The sequence below is a fragment of the Artemia sp. Qi Xiang Cuo genome, chromosome 11 (genome assembly GCF_049724085.1).
Source record: "Artemia sp. Qi Xiang Cuo chromosome 11, ASM4972408v1, whole genome shotgun sequence".
NCBI classification, from domain to species: Eukaryota; Metazoa; Arthropoda; class Branchiopoda; order Anostraca; family Artemiidae; genus Artemia; species Artemia sp. Qi Xiang Cuo.
In genome coordinates this window covers 1,396,131-1,417,429 of record NC_142804.1, presented here as the reverse complement: position 1 = coordinate 1,417,429, position 21,299 = coordinate 1,396,131, and the positions used below count along the sequence as shown (strand labels likewise).

At 37.2% G+C, this 21,299-nt stretch overlaps 1 protein-coding gene across 1 annotated transcript in view; it reads right to left on the bottom strand.

The window, feature by feature from the left end:
- LOC148946513 (tRNA dimethylallyltransferase) overlaps positions 1–21,299 on the bottom strand; it is a 296,612-nt gene that overhangs the window by 86,178 nt on the left and 189,135 nt on the right. The window contains exon 7 of the mRNA XM_089097399.1: positions 13,661–13,871. Within this exon, the coding sequence (XP_088953525.1) occupies positions 13,661–13,871 (211 nt within the window). The remainder of the gene's footprint in view (positions 1–13,660; positions 13,872–21,299) is intronic.

Genomic DNA, 21,299 nt, shown 5'->3' with positions numbered 1-21,299 from the left:
TCTTAAGGACTCTGTGAAGATCTATCACGAAAAACTGCCCACGGAAGAATTCCTTTTCTTACCCTGTCGTTGCTACTAATGCCAAAACCAAGGTCACCTAGCTGCCGAGTGCTCCAATAGCCCACTTTGCTCCAGATATGGTGCGTCTGACCACATCTCTAAAAAGAACGATGCAGAAAAGTGTACTCGTGCTATGTTTGCAAGAAAGCGGGTCATACCTGCTATAGCGTAGTGTCCGAAAAACCAGCAAAAAGCAACTCATTAACATGATGAATAACGAAATCTCTAACATTTCACAACTTTCTTGTTATATAAACGGAATCTCTTTCAAGCGGTCTCATGTAGTTGACCAGCTTGTGAATAATCACAATGTGATATGGCTGGAAAAAAATTTCATTAGAGAAGCTGGCCTAAAACTGCTAAATCACAGGTCTTCCTACTCTGTGTTCTCCGTGCCTGGAAAACGTTCATCTCCGCGGGGCCGTCCGTCTGGCGGTGTTGCCACGTTGGTTAGCAATCGTCTTGCGTGCGAAGTACATGAGAACAGTGACAATTTTCTTGCAAATAAACTAGATAACCTGCTAGTTAGAAATGTGTACATTCAAACTGATTACCATGACGACAAATCTGACAGTGCCTTTGCTATAAGTGCTGTCAAACTAGCCCACTGCCTTAAAAAAGCCGAACGCGAGTCCCTTGAGTGTATAATAGTGGGTGACTTTAACTGTAATTTAGAAGTAGATATTAATGCCCAAAATAGTCGTTGTTGCATTTTAATAGGAATACTTAAGAACCGTTTTACTATTCACCGGAAAAACCAAAACTTTTCGTATATCCACCAATCTGGTTGTACGTCCAATCTAGACCATATTGTCAGCTCTAGTTATTTGCCAGTACTTGAGGTTCTTGTACTTCCGAATAGTTTCGCTTCGGATCATTTCCCAGTTCAATGTATTATCAGTAGGCCTACCTCTTTTTCCGCTGCGAATAATTCGTCGATTTTCACTCAGAGGTGGCATGAGGTTCCGGTTTGGCGTAAAATTGATAAAGACAAGTTTCAAGATTATTGTGATCTTGTTCTGTCAAAAATTCGCGTACCGTTTGACCTACTTATGAAATTCTCTCATCGTGATAAGAGAATACGTCTTAATATTTATTACGCCGAACTGACCCATGCTCTTCTGTTTGCCGAATCTCAGGGAGTACCCAAGTCTCGTGCCAGACAAAAAACTCAAGAAAAGGGATGGTCTTCTAACCCTTTGTTACAATTAGCATGGGACCAAGCTACCTTCTGGTACGGGATATGGAAAGAATATGGTAGACCACACTCAGGAGTACTTAAAGAGATTAGAGTTGCATCTAAGCGTAGGTTTGGGAAGGAACTTGCTCGTCACCGTTTGCAGTTGAAATCTGAGCTTTCTGAAAAAGTAATTAAAAATCCTAATCTGTTATGGAAAATGTTTGATAAGAAGGAGTCAGCGGGTCCCGAGTCAGATATCCCATCTTTAACATGGATAAACTATTACCTTGATGAGTTTTCAGCCCCAAAACAGGATCTTAACATTTCTGTTCATGAAAAGCTTTCATCCCTCCTCTCATCAATTCCATATACAGATTTCATAGTTACCCAATCACAGGTTGCGTCCGCGGTCCGACGGTTGAAAAAGAAGAAGTCGGCTGGCATCGGCCGTGTAGCTACCTTTCACCTTCGTCACTGGAGCCCGACTCTCTTGGGATACCAATATCTTTTTTTTGAGGTGATTTTTACCACTTAACTTGTTCTATCGGCATCCAGTACGGGGTTGCTTATGCCTGTCCCGGAGAATGGACCAAGTACTTCGGAATGTGCAGACCGATCACAGTAGCACCAACGCTTTGCAAAATCTTCGAACTTTTGGTCATTGATGAAATCCATTACTTTTCTTTGAAAAAAACTTATTTTTCGGAAAGTTTTTTTTAATTAATTTTTGTTCGTTTTTGATTGCAAAAAATTTCAAGTTTTTGAAAATTCCTTATTTCAAAATCAAACTTAAAAAAAAATCAAAGTAACAAAACTGATATCAAAGTAACAATATACAAGTGAAAAAATGGGTTTCTGTCAACCTCGAAGTTTTTATTATCTGATGTTTGAACTATTTAAAAAAAAATTGCTATCTCAAAATTTTTATCGGATGGGTTTGGGGAAAAAGGGCGTGGGGGGACTAGATTAAGCTTCGGTCTCTTTTGAATCTTTAAAAGTGAACTAGAAATTTATATTTTCAATCAAATGAGCCCTCTCTGAATTTTATACGAATAACAATTCTATAAGAACCATATATATCCCAAGAGTATAAATTACAACGCATATCCCTGGGCCCTGGGGGGTTGTGTCGATCCTGGAGTTTTAATATATGATGGTTGAACTATTTTTAACAACATGGTCACCTGAAATTTTTATCGGATGGGTTTGTCCATTCGATACACCCAAAGGTGTGGGGGGCGGGAAGGGCTAGTTGCCCTCGGATCTTTTTTCACTCTGAGAAAATGAACTACAACTTTTAATTTCCATTCAAATGAGCCCTCTCTGAAGTTTATACGAGCATACCTTCCATAAGAACCATGTATGCCCCCAGAGCAATACTTACAACACCTGAGCCGGTCCTGGGGGGGGGGGTGTCGACAGAGAAATTTTTCTTATCTGATCTTTGAACTATTTTTAACGAAATGACCATACGTAGAGGAGTTTTTGTTATATGATCTTTGAACTATTTTTAACAAACTGACCACCTCAAATTTTTATCAGATGTATTTGGGGAAAAACGGCTTGGGGTGGGGAGCAGTTGCCCTCTGATCACTTTTAACTCTTAAAAAGGCACTAGAACTCTCAATTTCCAATCGAATGAGCCCAACTTGAAGTTTATACGACGACCCCTTCTATATGAAGTGCCTCTGAAAAAAAAATGGAGTGTGGGGGGAGGCTAGCTGCCCTCCAATCTTTTTGACTCTTAAAAAGTGAATTACAACTATTAATTTCCAATCAAATGAGCCCTCTAGGAATTTTATACGAGCATCCCTTCCATAACAACCATTTATGCCCCCAGGGCATTAACTTACAACGCATACCCCCGGACCCTGGGGGGGCTGTGTCGACACCGGATTTTTTTTTTATCAGAACTTAGAAACTATTTTTAACAAAATGTATATCTCAAAATTTTTATCTGATATATTTAGGGCGTGGAGGAGGGGGGGGGCTAGTTGTCCATAGAACTCTTTTGACTTTTAAAAAGTGAACAAGACCTTTCAATTTCAAATAAAATTAGCCCTCTCCGAGGTTAAAACGAACATTCCTTTAATAAGAACTAAATAAGTCCCTAGAGCATTACTTATGACCCCTGCCTCTTAGCCCTGGCGGGTTCCGTCGACAAAGGAATTTTTCTTATCTGACCTTTGAACAATTTTTAATGAAATGGCTATTATAAAAATTTTATCGGTTGGGCTTGGGGAAAAAAGGGGTGTGTAGGGGGGGGGGGCGAGTTGCCCTCGGATATCTTTTGACTCTTAAAAATTGAACCAGAACTTTCAATTTCCAATCAAATGAGCCCCCTCTGAAGTTTATACGAGTGTCTCTTTCATAAGAACCATATACGAGCCCAAGACAACACTTACAACGCCTATCCCCCGGGCTCTGGGGGGCGTTTTTGTTATCTAATTCTTGAATGGCTATCTCTTAATGGCTATCTCAAAATTTGTATTGGATGCATTTGGGGAAAAGGGGGAGTGGGGGGGCTAGATGCCCTCCAATCTCTTTTGACTCTAAGAAACTTAACTACAACTTTTAATTTCCAATCAAATGAGCCAACTCTGATTTTTTTACGAGCATCCCTTCAATAAGAACCATATATTCCCCCAGGGCATAACTTACAACACCTGTCCTCGGGTCCTGGGGGGCTATGTTGACCCCTGAGTTTTTGTTATAAATTATGGTCTTGGAACTATTTAAAAAAATATCTCTTATCGAGTTCTTATCGAATGGGTTTGAGGAAAAAAGGGCGTGGAGGGGGGGGGGCTAGGAGCGGGTTACCCTCAAATATCTTTTGACGCTTAAAATGTGAACTAGTACTTTCAATTTCCAATCCAATGAGCCCTCTCTGAAGTTTATACGAGCATTCCTTCCATAAGAACTATATACGCCCCCAGGGCATAACTTATAATCCTTGCCCCTGAAGACTGTGGAGGAAATGTCCTGCTCAAACATATAATTTCGAGAAATTTCAACTACGTTGAACAAAATGTCTACATAAAAATTTTAATTGGATGTGTTTGGGGAAATAGCGGGCGTGGAAGGGGTGTCAGTTGCCTTAGAATCACTTTCGACTATTAAAAAGGGAACTAGAAATTTAAATTTCCAATCGAATGAGCCCTTTCTTAAGTTTCTACGACAACGTTGTCTATACAAAACCTTATTTGCCCCCAGGGATTAACTTACAACCCTTGTCCTGAGGGCTGTGGGGGAGTTGTCAATCTCAAAGACCTAATTTCCAGAACTTTAAACTACGTTTAATAAAATGGCTGTCTCAGAATTTTGATTGGATGCGTTTGGGGAAAAGGTGGGCGTGAGAGGGGGGTTAGTTGCCCTCAAATCACTTTCGACTATTAACAGGGGCACCAGCCCTTTGAATTTCCAATCAAATGAGTATTTTTTGAAGTTTCTACGACAACGCCTTCTATAAAAACCTTATATACCCCCAGGGTATAACTTAAAACCCTTGCCTTGAGGGTTGTGGGGGAGTGTCCTCCTCAAAAAAATATTTTCTATCTGGAAATCAACTACGCTGAACAAAATGGCTATCTCAAAATTTTGATTGGATGTGTTTGGGGGAATGATGGACATGGGAGGGGGGGGCTAGTTGCCTTCCAATCACTTTCGACTACTAAAAACGGCACTAGCCCTTTGGATTTCCAATCGAATGAGCCTTTTTGGAAGTTTCTACGACAACACCTTCTACAAAAAACCTTATATGCCCACAGGGCATAACTTAAAACCCTTGCCCTGAGGGTTGTGGGGGAGTGTCCTCCTCAAAAACATATTTTCTATCTGGAAATCGACTACGCTGAACAAAGTGGCTATCTCAAAATTTTGATTCATGTGTTTGGGGGAATGATGGGCATGGGGGGGCCTAGTTGCCCTACAATCACTTTCGACTATTAAAAATGGCACTAGAACTCTCGATTTCCAATGGAATGAGCCCCCTTTGAAGTTTCTACGACGACCTCTTCCATATGAAGTGCCTCTGGGAAAAAGAAATAATAATAATAATAAATAAAAAAACATTGCAGCCGCATGGCCTTTACTATAGGCAACGCTATAGCGTTGCCTCTGATCATGGGCAGCGCAATCGCGCTGCCTAAGTAAAGAACGATGTTGGCACAATGTATTATTTATTTTTCCATGCCAGGGCACTTCGTATCCAAGGAGTTGTCATAGAAACTTTGAAAAGGGCTCATTCGATTGGAAATTGAAATGGCCTGTGCCCTTTTTAATAGTCTAAAGTAATTGGAAGGCAGCTAACACCCTTTCCATGCCCCCCATTTCCCCAAACACATCCAATCAAAATTTTGAGATATCCATTTTGTTCATTATAGTTGATTTCCAGAGAGAAATTATGTTTTTGAGGAGGACACTCCCCCCAGAGCCCTCAGGGCAATGGTTGTAAGTTATTCTTTGGGGGAATATAAGGTTTTTTATAGAAAGCTTTGTCGCATATACTTCAAAAAAGGCCCGTTCAATTGAAAATTTAAAGGGCTAGTGCCCTTTTTAACAGACGTAAGTGATTGGAGGGCAACTAACCCCCTCTCACGCCCACATTTTCCCCAAACACATTCAATCAAAATTTTGAGACAACCATTTTGTTCAACGTACTTGAAAATTCTGGAAACTAGGTCTTTGAGGATGACAACCCCCAACAGCCCTCAGGGCAAGGGTTATAAGTTATGCCCTGGGGGCAAATAAGGTTTTCATAGAAAGCGTAGTCATAGAAACTTCAAAAAGGGCTCATCTGATTGAAAATTGAAATGGCTAGTGCCCTTTTTAATAGTTAAAAGTGATTGGAAGACAACTAACCCCCCCTCCACGCCCACCATTTATCCAAACACATCCAATCAAAATTTTGAGATAGCCATTTTGTTCAAAGTAGTTCAAAAGTCCGGAAATTATATCTAAGAGGATGACACACTCCCTACGGCCCTCAAGGCAAGGATTTCAAAGTATACCCTTGGGCCGTAAGGTTTTTATTGACAGTTTTGTCCTGGAAACTTGAAAGAGGGCTCATTCGATTGGAAATTCGGAGGGCTAGTGCCCTTTTTAATATTCAAAAGTGATTTGAGGGCAACTAACCCCCTCTCATGCCCACCTTTTCCCCAAACACATCCAATCAAAAAAATTGTATAGCCATTTTGTTCAAAGTAGTTCAAAGGTACGGAAATTATGTCTTTGAGGATGACAACCCCCTCAAAGCCCTCAGGTCAAGGATAAGTTATGCCCTGGGGTATATAAGGTTTTTATAGAAAGCGTTGTCGTAGGAACTTCAAAAAGGGCTCATTCGGCTGAGTTTGAAAATACAAATGAATGTGCATTGTCAGTTTAATATACATATACTGATATTTAGTAATCAAAATGTTAATATTATTTGATTACATAAACTATAAAAGTAAAAACATTTATTTTTTTCAGTAAAGTTCAAATTATGTTCTGGCCTTGGGAAGGCACAGGGGTTTTGAGCCCAACTCGTGTTAATTTCTCCTCGTTTTGAGTTTGACTCGGTTAATTATTGTAATTTCTGCTCGCTTTGGGTTTCATTTATTTATCGATGCTGATTTGTTGTAGGTTTCACGCTTGGTAGATTATTTGATTTTATTTTTGCTCATTTTTGGTTTAATGGAGTTCTTTACTTTTCTTTGAAAAGCTTATTTTGAAGAAAAAAGTTTTTTTTATACGATAAAAATACGGTAACCAAACAGGTTACCGTATTTCCCCTTCGGTACCGCAAACCTTACAAATAAACGGTCACATCGATACATCATGATTATACCCTAAAAGGCAAGCCCCCCCCCCCAAAAGAAAGAAGAAACCGAGCTAAAATCATACTTACTAAAAGAAATTTCCTTAATTACTTTCTTAAACGAAGAAATACATTTTTTACATTTGAATGTTTTCTCAGCTATATTTCCAGAAAATAGTACATGACAACCGCAACGGACATTTCTTAGCAAAAATAAAAGTCTAGACAGCAAGGAAAAAGAGAGAAAATTGGCAAACACTTGTTGATAATACAGCCTGACAATTAAATGTGAAACAAGTGGTAATTAATAGCCCTCGTAACAGATAACATATGGAGTTTAAACGAGAGAAGAATTGTCACCTTTTGTTAGAAAATGTTACACTAACGACATTCACGGAGGGTCGGCCTGGGAAAATAAACCGTGTTGCCATCCAAAAGGATTTTTATGCAAGACATGTGTTTATAATTTTTTTTTTTCTATTCAGCCTAGTGATAGTATCGAACTCCGAAGCGGGATTATCTGTCCATAAATTATTTATCTCTTATGCAGCCATTTGTCTATATAATTTTTCCCACGTGAAAAAATTTCTGAATTTTGAAGTTGAAAAAAAAAAAAAAAAAAAAAACTAAACTTGTGGTGTAATATGCTGGGAATGTTGTGATAAGCTGAGTATTTAGTATGGTAATGTTAAAGACTTTTGAGCTGTTTGAACAGGTTTCTTTTTTATTTACTTACAAATATCTATAGGCTATATTTTATTGTTTACTCTTGGCCTAATGATAATGTCGAGCTTCAAAATGGGATTGCCCAGACTAACCCATATTTTTTTTTCCTTTTTTTCCAATTGTCTAAAATTTCCCCTCAGTGAAAGATTTCAAAAGCTTAACAGTTTGAAAAAAAAGAAACTAAATTAATGGCATTGCACGTATCAAAAGTTGTAATAATCAGAAGAAGACAACTGTGGCAAATTGGGCGTCAGCAGGAAACAACAAAGAAGTAAATAGACAGGTTATCCCGAGTAAATAGATACCACAAACAGGGGTGGGGCCTTTTTATATCTGAGGACAACTGATAGGCAATCGTAGGCATCGTAGACATTTAGTTTTCTGTATATTTTGACCTTTGTCAATATTTAATTTTGATCAATTAATTTAGATTGCGGCTAACCAGGAAACCACCGGTAGATTTTCGGGGAGTGCTGTCCAGGCCCAAAGATCCATATAATATATACTTTTCGTTTTTATTTCCGCGACCCTTTTATCATGCATATCCAGAGAGCAGCTTAAATATGATACCAGCAGTTCATCTGCATGGGCCACTAAAATTAAGGAAACTCTATTATTGCTCTATACATCAGACAAGGGCCTGGATTGCTATAGAACAAAGAAAAACTCTCTATTTTTGAAACTATGAGTAAATCAAATCTGAGGGGTCATATCTGAACGAAAAACATTACCACTGAATTTTTTAAGATAAAAACCTTCGTTAGGTGTTTCATGAACACAAAGTGGAAAATTGCACGAATATTTTACTAGATGAAGTATTTAAATATCGTATAGGATCATTCGAAAGTAAGTCTGGAGTTTAAAAGAGCTCCGCAACAGTGGGTCGCGAGGAATTGAACGTCAAAACGCAGCCTATATCGACAACAACAACGCAACATTGTTTTGCGACAAAATATAAATTATGGCAAGTGGCGACGACACTGTGGCAATAACCGAGTATTTAAAAAAAGGTAGAGGGATCATAGGTTTGACATGTCTAAAGACCCTCATGCAAAAAATTTCTGATTCCTTTCCCCTTGATTTACGAAGTATAAATTCTTCCTTTTTCTAATTTCTCCTTCCCGGCTTAGAAATAAAATTCAGAAGCTCGAGCAAGCGCTCTTTAAAAAGTGAATGCTGAGTTCTAGTAAAATTTGTCACAAGATTTGATTGAAGTAAAGGGCATCGCAATTATGGCAAATATAATATTTCAGGAATTTATGAAGCTGAGGAATATAACGTTTACCAATCAGATTTTAGACTGTCAAAATATCTTTATGTGAGCAATTTCAGGTCGTTTAACTTAAGAAGCAAACTACCTCCTTTTTTCAAATTTTACCTTTTCAGGAGTCAGTGAATACGTGTTTGGGTAAAAGCACGTAATGAAGCTTGAAACATAAAACTTTGACTGTAATAGCAGGCGACAGTGGGTTAATAATTACTTATTTTAAAAATCGATAGAATTGGATTGCCAAGTACTTTATTATTAGACTTGGCGTAACTAAAGACGCTTATGTGTTGGATAGGAGCTCCTTGGCCTTTTAGCGTAGAAAGATGAAGCCCTTTCTTTTTTTTTGGATTTTTGCCCTGTTATTAAAAAGGCTCGATATATACTTGTTCGCTTAAAAACAAATGTAGCCCGATTCACGCCCGATCAGTCACACCATCGTGGGCACTTGTAATTCTATGAAGGAGGGGGGGCTTGAAAAAAAAATTACAGGCAAAGATGAGTGCTAAGGCTGAAAAAGATTTTATGCCGGAAAAGTGTAATATTCCCTTCTAATGTTAAACAAATTTTGTCTTTTTGTACATTTTTGGTCTTCAATATTGGGGATGAAGCCCCTCTGCCCTCTTCAGTGGGCACCCTGAAACGCCGTATTGCTGTAACGTAAATATTATCCGTGTGAAAATTCGGAACTTCCGTACATTCCAGAACACACTCAAGAAGTGAAATTAGGTTAATCATAATGAAACATTTCAAATATGATGAAAAATATAATAGTTTAGTAGCATAATTAGCCTATGTAAAATACAGCAAGGAATCATGGAAAACAAGCCATCTAGAACGCATTATATTAAATACCTAACCTGACCAAAATACCAACTCTATATATTAAATACTTAGTTAAAATACAACGTTGTTTTTCCCTTGAGTCTATGCTAATTGTCTCCGAATACAGATAGTTATAAACCGGTTATCTCAGATTCAACAGAGCAATTTTCTCGAGTGCGTTCTGATTAATACGGAAGTACCGAAAATTCTTGTCTGATTATTCAGAGAGTTGATATATGGTGGCAACACTGCAGAAACACGGTTCGATTTTGAATCATGATGAAGAACAAGCATTTTTAGCTACATGGGTAGCTTTTTCCCTAACTAGTTTGATTTTTGAAACAACTGTCACTTGTTAAAGGACTCGTTTGAAGGCAAAATATCTATTTTCGCGTGATTTTATTATGCAAAATTTTATAGTTGCAAGAGGCAATTCACGTTTTTGGCAATAAACTTGCCATGAAGCTGAGACCATAAGTATGTCTCAAAACTCGCAGGGGCTAACTTCCACCTCCTTGGATCAAAATTTAGAAATATAGGGCGTGAAAAAAAAGGTTTTTATTTAACTATGCCTGTTTAGATGGTCAAATCTTCAAAGACCGAAAAAGCAAATACTCGTTACAGGAGTGGAATTTACCACATACAATGAAAGTATGGCAACTGGTTGTTTGAGGTACAACATTAAGCTGGGGTGCCAAATGGACACTTTTAGTGGCTTTTGGACACTTTTTCACTCTGAGGGACACAAGGAAACTATTAATAATAATGATTTATTTATAAGCCAGTTTTATGCAAAACAAGCGGAGTAACGTACATTAAAAAGGGGAAAAAAAAAATCAAATACACAGAAACAAAGATAACTTAAACCTTAATCACTGACAAAAACCCAGAGATAATGGATTATGGTTTGGGCCTAGGGACACAAAGGCATATCTTGTTAAATTAGTACTAAGCAACTCAAACGATTGGATAATGGCGATAGTATCATACTTTTCAATAAAAGGTGTATTACGATATAAATTAGGAAGGTACAGTAAAAATTTGCAATATCTAAAATAACCAAAACGGATCTGGCGCAAATCATCCTAATTCAATAACGAATACATTTTAGCTGAAGCTCGGCGTAAATATTTTCCACGATTAGGCATAATTTTGGCATATCCAATCTTCAACTGTTCTTTAACATCTCTCACAACCTGAAGTCGCAAACAAGGGAGTGTAGAACAAATACTAATTCCTAACCACCGTAAACTCGTAACATTGCGAATTACTGACGATCCACAGGACAAATTATGAGCTGATGATTTGGGATTGAAAACTAAATATTCCCATTTATCAACATTCAAAAACAGACTAACATCCCGAAACATAGAAATACGTTGCACCGATAATACCAAAATAGACTTGGTTCGGCTTAAAACTAGCAGGTTGTCCGCATACGCAATATAAGATACATCAGATAAATTATTAAAATACGAAGGCTTGATTCCTAATAACACATTTTGAATGCAAGCATCAAATAGATAAGGTGATAGCACCCCAACCTATCGTACTCCAGATTGAACTGGTATATACCGCCGTACCCTGTGCCAGATTTTAAATGAAGAAACGAATTACTATACCAAAATTTAAGTACATGTATGCCAGAAGGGTTCACTCCAAACTCTGACAAAGAGTGCCACATTTGTGCAGGGCAAATACTATCGAAGGCTTTACATAAATCCAAAGCGCAAATATATAATTCATAACCTCTAGACCGGGCATCATAAAGAGTTGAAGCTAAAACCTTATGCACATGTTGACACCCAATACGAGGTTGAAATCCACATTGGTTTGACTCTTTCGCAGTTCGTTCAATAATATATGGGAGAAGAAGATACTCAAAAACATTATTAAGATTGCAAGCAACAGTGACGGGCCTATATAAACTGCAATTAAAAGGGTCTCTTCCGCGTTTAAGAATCCAAGTTACCGTTCCGCAAAGGAAGGAATCAGGCACCATTGACAAACATAAACAGAACTGAAAAAGTAACTGGAGCTGAGCGACGAGTGCTGGACAATCACAACGTAAATGATGAGCGCTAATCCCATCAAGATCACTGGATTTAGACTTAAGTTTAAGCATGCAATTAACAGTACTTTTAGTTGAGACGGGAATAACATGACTTTGCAAAACTTTAGGTGGCAAAAATTTAGAAACTAAGCACTGAAAATGATAATGAATACTATACTCAATCTTACAAAAAATATTTTTACAATGACCAAGCCAAGAGGAATCTGGGATAACATCACTGGTCCCTAATGAATTAAATTTAGACGTATTAATGACTTCTTTCCATTGTACTGCACTTTTAGGGAACTCAGCACCATTATGTCGAACCAAACGAAAATACCGTTTAAACTCCGCCTTTGTCTTACTTTTTATATCAAACACTTGGCCTCGCAACTCGCAAGGGCCGCCCATACGCAATCCAGATGCGAAGCCAGAGTTTAGCACGATTTTTGACGGCTTTAAGACTCGGGTCTTCTTTCCAAATTGGACTTCGAGTTTTGAGTTTAACCCGGACAAGGGGAACAGCTACATTCTCAACTTGTTTCATGCACTTAACTAAGTGAAGGTAATAAATATTCAGTTGCACTCTGGCTTTTGGTGAAAAAAAAACTCGCGCACAGGTTTTTCGGCACTTTTTTCAGAGGTTTTGAAAATTCATAGTGGCAACCCTGTATATTGGTTAATTTTCTAGAGGGACACTAAAAATGTCCCTTTTTGGCCGATTTGGAGACTTTGGTCACTAAAGGTTTTGGCAACCCTGACATTCAGCCCATAAGCATGAAATGTTCAGGTTGCTACCTGTTGCAGTTTTGCCGCTTCCACACCACACTGCCGTATGCATGAAAATCGGTAGAATAAAATATGAAAGATTTACTTGTCTGTCTTAAAAGATTTACTAAGTTATCCATTTCCCTGATTAGGGTTTTTAGTTATTAAAATTTTCCTGTTATTTATTACCGGAAAATACAAATTTTAGTATCACTCGCACCCTCTCAGTCTCTTGCCTTTTTTTTCCATCTAATTTATAAGACGATGTAAAAGCTGCGAAGTCAAAAGTTTAACAGAAAATTAAATGTAGGCTATATTTTAACACCCTTTATAAGGACCAGTGTCCGTGCATACAGAGATCGATCCGTTTGGAAAGGTAAAGCGGGGAGGGAGAAAAAAAAAATATTTAGAGAACGCCAAGGTGTGTTCCGGATTTCAATGCCGGATTTACATGCACTGCAAATATGCTACCACTTACAACTGCCAGAATATATGAATAATTAATTGTCTCTTTTATACTTCTAACACAGCCTATACCAGTCTCTAGTGAGCAACTCAGTTGCCAAACCGACTAACTCCTCTAAAAAGGACTACAAAAATTAGGAAAGAATTTACATTAACGGTTTGGATTATAAAAATCATCCACCAAAAAAAAAGTTCGGGGTTTTAATTTTATTTGTAATTGCTTATATAGAAAACAGGGGCATCGTTGGGGGGAGGCACTTTACCCTCTCAATAATTTGGGGGAAAATATTATACAGACCAAGCCCCTTGACTATCCGGATATGAACCCTTATTCCCCCCCCCCAATAAAAATGCCGGAGATTCCCCCTGTTAGAAAGCCAAGTCCAAACACTTCTAATATTTTTTTGAAAGCGATGCAAACAACAGATTTTATTCATTAATTTGACTAAGTAAATAAACGAATAACTATTAAAAAGTTGATCAAGGAGTTGAAAAATAAACAAAGACGTAAAAACCTACCTCTCTTGTGGGTTCTTGAAGAAAACGTTTTCGGATCCATTTTATTTGTTTTTTAGCATATCTTAAAGATACCAAATTCAACTGTTCCACACCCTTTCTTAGTAATTCTACGCCTTTTTGAGTTTCCTTCTCATCTTCTGCTAGATTTAACCAATCATGAAATTCTTTGTATCCAATTGCCTGATAGATCCCACGTGTGTAGTCGATATCCCTAGAAATTAAATATCATTTATAAGACGGAGTTTTAGTGAAAAAGGATACCTCAACACCTAAATCACCTTTTAAATGCTTGTGCTAATGCTTGGAGGTACAATGACCCCCTCTTAACTCAAAGGTACAGTTTATTTTTTTGTCACAAAGCTGTAATTGCAGTTTCTGGTGAACTAAATATTTCCTGATTTGTTAAGTTTTTGTAGTCAGATATACAACAACGGGAAATACAAAATAAACTGCAAATATAATCGTAAAATATAATACAGGCGACTGAAACGTCAATTTTGACTCCTTTGTAGCAACAATGGCTCTAGAGATGTGGTTCCCAACTGGTTTTGGGCCACGTCCCACCTAGCCAGCTCTAAAATCCGGATTCCGTACTCGTGATATTTAAATTTTGTTATTCAAAATTTTATGGGTGTTCACTGAAGGAAGCTTAAAAGACCATTAACATGATATTTTTTGGGGGAGGGGGGGGGGGCCTCTAGGCATTATTCCTAATACGTATAACGTCCCTGTAATGCTATCATGTATTTTTTTTACTTTTTAAATGCATTTGAATATGACGTTATTCACGTGAAAAATGTCCTTTTTTCAAAATTAAGGCTCTCAAGTATAGACGCGAGGCTCTAAAGTATGTACGTCCTGCCCAGGACCCACCGGTGGGGCCTACGCTCCACGTTGGGAATCACGGTTCAAGAGGATCTTTATCTTATTTTTAACCGTCGAACATCAGTTAAAATGTTGCAAACCATTCACGCCCTACACGACTTCAACGTCTTTCATAAACAGAAGCTCTCTTTTTATATCTTAATATATTAAGCCTTAGTCAACTTAAAGATTTGCAGTTATTACTTTGGCATTATGATATTCCGTCTCCAGCGAATTATTTTTTTTATTCACATGTTTAGTCGGCCTCTCTTGCTCACTCACTTCTTCTTCGGCTCGGAGCATCAGTAAATTGTACAAGAGGTAGATTTTCAATCCCTTTTGCAGCAAATAAGCTTAAATTCAGTGATCAATTTAAAAACCTGAATGGCCAATCTTTTTTAAATAAAAAACTAACAGAATATAATATATAATCTTTATTGCAGGGTCATCTTATTATGTTTAATTTTTTGAAGTAGTTTGTTGTGAATTTGCCACGGCGGGGGGGGGGGGGGCTCCTTTGTTACTTTGTTCCTTGCATGTTCTGGGATGTCATTTTTTTGGATTTATTCTTTTTAATTTATATTTATTTTCTGTCTTTTGACGGAATATAAAATTTGTTTTGGTAATAGATGTCCTTCGAATGTAGCTTAGCTCCATGTTGAATATTTTTTGTTTGTTTATTTAGTGTGTTTAAAAAAATCTTGAATTTTGAATCTTGCAGAAGAGCATGTCCTTCCGTCAATAGAGGATGATCCAGGTGAGTTTCTAGATAAACTCATCAGTTCTCAACTCTAGGATGAAATGTGGTCGGGTGAAGACAGGCGATAACAAAGGCGTTTATTTTGGGGAGGGGGAACAGAAATAAAATAACGAAAAAAATGGGGGAAACGATATGAACAATATAGGACATTACAGAAAAATCTTAAAATATTCTTATTCCACAGGAGGGGGATATGTGCCCAAAGGCCCTGCTCAGTATGCATGGGGTAGGTAAAAGCCAAAATACTAGAGCGCTAACGCAGTGGTTCGCAGAAAAGCCAAAAAAACGTCACCAGGGAAGAAACGCGTTGGCAGTCTGATGATCAAAAAGGGTCTAGTTAGTAGGCTATGCACGAATACTGCGTGAACTGAATGGTAAATTAGACAACAAAACAAAACAACTTTAAAATCATTAAGCCAGAAGGCATGTCTGGGATAAACCTTCGAAGCAAGCCTTCGGACGGGGAGAGTATTAAAAAAAAAAAAAAAAAAAAAAAAAAAAAAAAAAAAAAAAAAAAGAGGTATTTTTTAGCTAAATAACCAAAATGTGCGTATTCTTACACAACTTTTCACACAGGGAGAGGGGATTCAAATCCGATACACATCGTGGTTCTGGACTAAAATTTATAAACTTTTTTTCCAGCAATACCGTTAATGGTCTGCTTTTAATACAACTGTCTGCCGTTCGTCTAGAAAAAAAAAATGTTTCCTGGAGACAGGAAAAATAAAGCAATTCAGCTGGGTTAACTAGGGCGTTATTACAACTGAATTTGTCTGCAACATAATACTACCACAAAATCCATACTGTGTCTCGGATAATCAACAGATTAAAAAAGTATATACCTTAACTACAATCTATATTTACTAAATACCCCCTGCACTAAGGAAATAGAACATAATTATACAACTTTCGCAAGACATTGTTTAGTACATCCCGCCTCGAAGTAAACTGTGATAATTATAGTGTGCACAACTTGGAAATGTGATTTTACTATTTGTCCATATCGCCTTAATATAGTTATGGTATTTTGTCATGCAAACAGTTAAATATAGTTTACAACGGTCGATGAAACGGTTCAGTTGTGATCATAAACTAATTTAACTGATCCTGATCTAATTTAGGCACAGAAAATAACGGAACATCAACCTGAAATAAAAAATTACGACAGGGGATGCTTTATATAGAAAATAAATAAGAATTGTCGGTACTTGTATGATATACATCATACCTAATGTTCTTCTAATTAAGTTTCTCTGACGCTCAATCCTAAATATACATAAGTATGAAAAAAATATAATACTTTAGAACAAATTTGGGCAATATATTTGCACATTCAGCTGCCCCCCCCCCTTTTGCACACACGTCGTATTTTCCCAAAATGCATCTAATAGAAATTTTGAGATAGCCATTCTATTCAAAATAGTCTAAATATCATATAACAAGGCCTTTGTGGTTGAAACAAACCCCAGAGATTAGGGACAAGGGTTATAAGCTATGCCCAGGGGGTATTTAAGGTTTTATGGAAGGTATGGTTGTTGAACTTTAGAAGAGGCTCAGTCTTTCTCCCTGAAAATGACTATGTCAAAATAAAACGAAAATAAATTAATCAAAAAAAAAACTTTTCCAACAAAATAAGTTTTTTTTAAGTTAAGAACTCCATTAAACCAAAATGAACAAAAATAGAATTAAATAATCTACCACGAATACAACTACCACGATCAGTACCAATAAATAAAAAAAAACGAAACAAAACAGAATTTAAAATAAATAAAAGAGTCAAACTCAAAACGATCAGAAATTAATATGAGTAGGGTTCTAAACCCCATACTTTCTAAAAGCCAGAATATAATTTCTACTTTACTGAAAAAATTCTTTTAAATGTTTTAACTTTTATAAGCTTAAGAAATCAAAAATCAATCAAGATTATAAGGAATAAATATCAGCATATGTATATTAAACTGACAATGCACATTTTTTTCAGTTCATTCATTTGAACTTTTTTCAGTAAAGTACAAATTATATTCTGGCTTTTAGAAAGCTTGGGGTTTAGAACTCTCATATTAATTTCTGTAGTTGCCCTCCAATCTTTTTGTCTATTGAAAAGGGCACTAGAATTTTTAGTTTCCGTTCGAAAGAGCCCTCTCCCGATATTCTAGGACTGTTTGGTGAATACGATCACCCCAGAAAAAAAAACACATCCGTGATCTTTCTTCTGGCAAAAGAAAATACTAAGTTCCACATTTTTAAGGTAGGAGCTTGAAAACTCTACAGTAGGGTTCCCTAATACGCTGAAACTAACGGCGTAGTTTTCATTAGAAATCTTTGACTTTTAGGGGGTGTTTCTCTCCTTTTCTGAAAATCTGGCAGATTTTCTTAGGATCGTAGCCTTTGATGGGTGAAACTACACTTAATGAACCTTGTATATTTGGGATCAACATGATAAATCAATTCTTTTGATATTTCTATTGTCATCAAAATTCCGTTTTTTAGAGTTTTGGTTACTATTGAGCCACGCCGCTCCTTATTTACAGTTAGTTACTACGAACTGTTTCATCACCATTGACTAAAACGGTCTTACGGGAGTAAAAGAAAAATAAAAACATTAAGTTCTTTACGGAACACTGAAAGTGTTCCGTGTTGAGCAAGAAATGAATTACCTTTTTAACTCTCCTACACGGCTCTATTTCCTTCTTTTTTCTCTCAAAAAACAAGTTCTTGACCCTAATATTTTGTAACGCTTTTTTTCACATGGGATAACAAAATAATAGAGAGTCCCTTAAAACCATTTTAATTCCCTTAACCTATTCCACTACCCTTTAAAACTCCGCTATTCTCGCCTCACAAGAAGTCCTTGACAATCTCTTCTCTGAAGGAGCATTTTTTCTAATTGTAAATTCAATTGACAAGACCTCAAACATTTAACCTTAAAATCAGGTACAAGTCTAGACAAAACAGAAAAGAAAAAAAAGTTGTGTGACCTAAAATTGCGTAGATCGATATCAAGCCTCGTGTAATTAATAAGGAATATATTAAGAAATTCCTGAAATTGCAATGTCAACAACTAGCTTGACTAGTCATCTCTAGTCAACTAATTATACTCAACATGGGAAAAACAAATCGCTGTTGCCTGCATATATAAAAGAGTATTTAAACATGTTTCAGACAGTCGATGTTTTTAAAACATCGAATCTAAAAGAACGGGCTTTTATGGAGTAGCTGTAAAAAGCACAAAAAAATATTTCATGCTATTAGTTTCGAGGGATCACCAGCTCTCCATCGCTTGGAATATATCTTGGGAGCACCAATTGTCCCCCAACGTCATTATGTTATACATGGCACACTGACACCTATCATACACGATTTTTGAAAGTGGAGCAGTCCTCCATCAATACATTTCAGTGGTTGCAATTGATTTTTGAAGAAATCGCCACAAGCTGTCGAGTGCCCTTTTTAAGTAACAGAAGAGATCGTGCCACATCAGAGTAGCATCTTCCGCCATTTTGTGCCACAAAATGCCAATGTTGGCCCAAAGATGGTCAAAATACCAAAGAGCAGAAATTCTAAGATAGTCAATCGATTTTTCATGGTCCAAAACTCTAAACAGAGGTTTTGAACCCCTTCATCGTCATAAACCACAGCAAAGTTACATTAATCAAAATCAAAATTTTATGTATTGTTTATTTAGTGAAAGTAAATACTAGAACATTCAGCGAGGCAGTAAGTAACTCAACAAAATTCATACTGTAAACTGTAATGCATACTGTAACGGAAAATATTTAATCGTAAAAGTAAGCCTAAAAAACTTCCAAAATGAGCCTTAACATAGAATGAGATCATCTTTCGAAAGCTGGCATACGCCTCTATTTTCAGCTTGAAATCATTAAGTCAGTCCAGCCCTTTAGTTTATGTTCCGACTTTGAAGCTTACGTCGAAAATGGACAAGGTGAAAACTTAAAAAGAAAATCAGAATACCTTTCTGAGGAGGAAATGATGTCCCGTTGTTTTTTTATATGGGTCGACGCAATGCTCTTAAGAACACAATAGTAAACTCAAGATGTTATTGCCACTAATTTCACCAGAAGTACAAAAAAAACATAAACGCCCAACGTCTTTGGCGTGAATGGCAACTGCTATTCATTCTTCTAACAGCTCACTGCAGGATCAAGCGGTCTGGTGCCAACACAGCTGTGCACGCTCCTTCTTTATCCCAATCTATAAAACTCTTTCCTCTTTACACTCTCCCAAGAAATCCTAATTTCCTTTAAATCCTTTCTTACGACTTCTACCAACCCCATTCGAAAATGATCTGCATTTCGTTTGGTCTTAGATGGTTGGTCGAAAAGGACGATCTTTGGCAATCTGTAATCCTTCTTCTGAGGAATGTGTCCTAGCCCTCTTAACCTTTCTCTCATTACAGCCCTAGAAAGCGGCGAAGAACTAGTTAAGAACAAGGGAATCGTAACACTCCATGAACACCGACCATGTGGACATTGCATCACTGTGTAGAAGGAAAGGTATGAAAGTCAGGAAGACACGGAGCTATTATAGATTTTGTCAATGAAGAGAGATTTAAATGTGAGCGGTTACAAAGATTATCAAAAAACACAATTTTGTTTCAATTGTTTTCATCTCCGACAAGTTATTAGCGGCGAGATTAGAAGCTGTTCACAAAAAGAATTCCCTGCCTGTTAATCACGCATTCCAGGTCACTAAAGATCCTAGTTTGCATATATTATTTTAAAGATTGAACCAATGACAGGACATATTATATATCAAGTAGAATCAATTCACTTATCTAAAGTAATTTACAAATTTCTAACCTTGGTAGCTAATATTCTACCTGGGTATTAAGTTTCAACATTCTTCTAGTCTATTATGTTTACAAGATAAAATTCCAAGTTCTTGTATTACAAGTTCTGAGGGACTATTATTGTCAACACTCTAAAGAGTTTTGCCTCCCCTTTCGTGTACGCCAAGGAGCGGGACACTACTGATGAACAACGGAAGCATTGAGACATGGGTACGCTTGTGGAGCTGGGGCGAAACCGGCATAGGGGAATGCAAAAAATGTGTAGGTCCACAAAAGACACCCTGCGGCCTTTCAGTGTACCCTACAGCCTAACACATGGGATCAGGAATATCGAGCCAATGCGACCTTGTGGAATAAAAGGTTCTAAACCGAATTGGCCTACAATGAAAAAATCAAAGAAGAATAAAAGAAACAAATGAAAGAGAGAGAATAAAAAGTAACATTGCAACTAATATACAGAATTGCTACTCCAAGACCAAATCACGGAGGTAGAAAATACTACAATATAATGAGGCACTTTGAATGACTACACAGAGGCAACTTTACCGTAGTTTTGATCATGGAGTAGCGACTGAACTTTACTGAAATTAAATAAAAAAAAACAAGTTTTTTTAACTGAAAGTAAGGAACGACGTTAAAACTAAAAACGAACAGAAATTATTCCGTATATGAAAGGGGCTGTCCCCTCCTCAACGCCTCGCTCTTAACGCTAAAGTTTTTTATTGTTTAAAAAAATAGGGTTGTGAGAAAGTTTTGATATTGCTCCTTGCTTTCAGTTGAAAAACTTGTTTTTTCTATATATAATTTCTGATCGTTTTTTTTTAAATAATGCTGGGAAATCCGGCACCCCCTTAATAGCAATGTCCCTTCCTCCATGAAAACTTCCTTAATGGAAAGATCCTCCCACATAACCCCCGACCAACCCACCCCCCACTACCAGAAAAAATCCCCCTGAAAACGTTTGTATCCTTCCCAGTAACCAATACTATATGTTAACATTGGGTAAAGTTCATAACTTTCAGCCCTCCCCCAGGCGACTTTGGGGGATTAAGTCATCCCAAAAGACATAGTTATCATATTTTCGACCATGCTGAACAAAATGGCTATCTCAAAATTTTGATCGGGTGACTTTGGGAAAAAATGAGCGTGGGAGGGGACCTAGTTGCCCTCCATTTTTTTGGTCACTTAAAAAGGGCACTAGAACT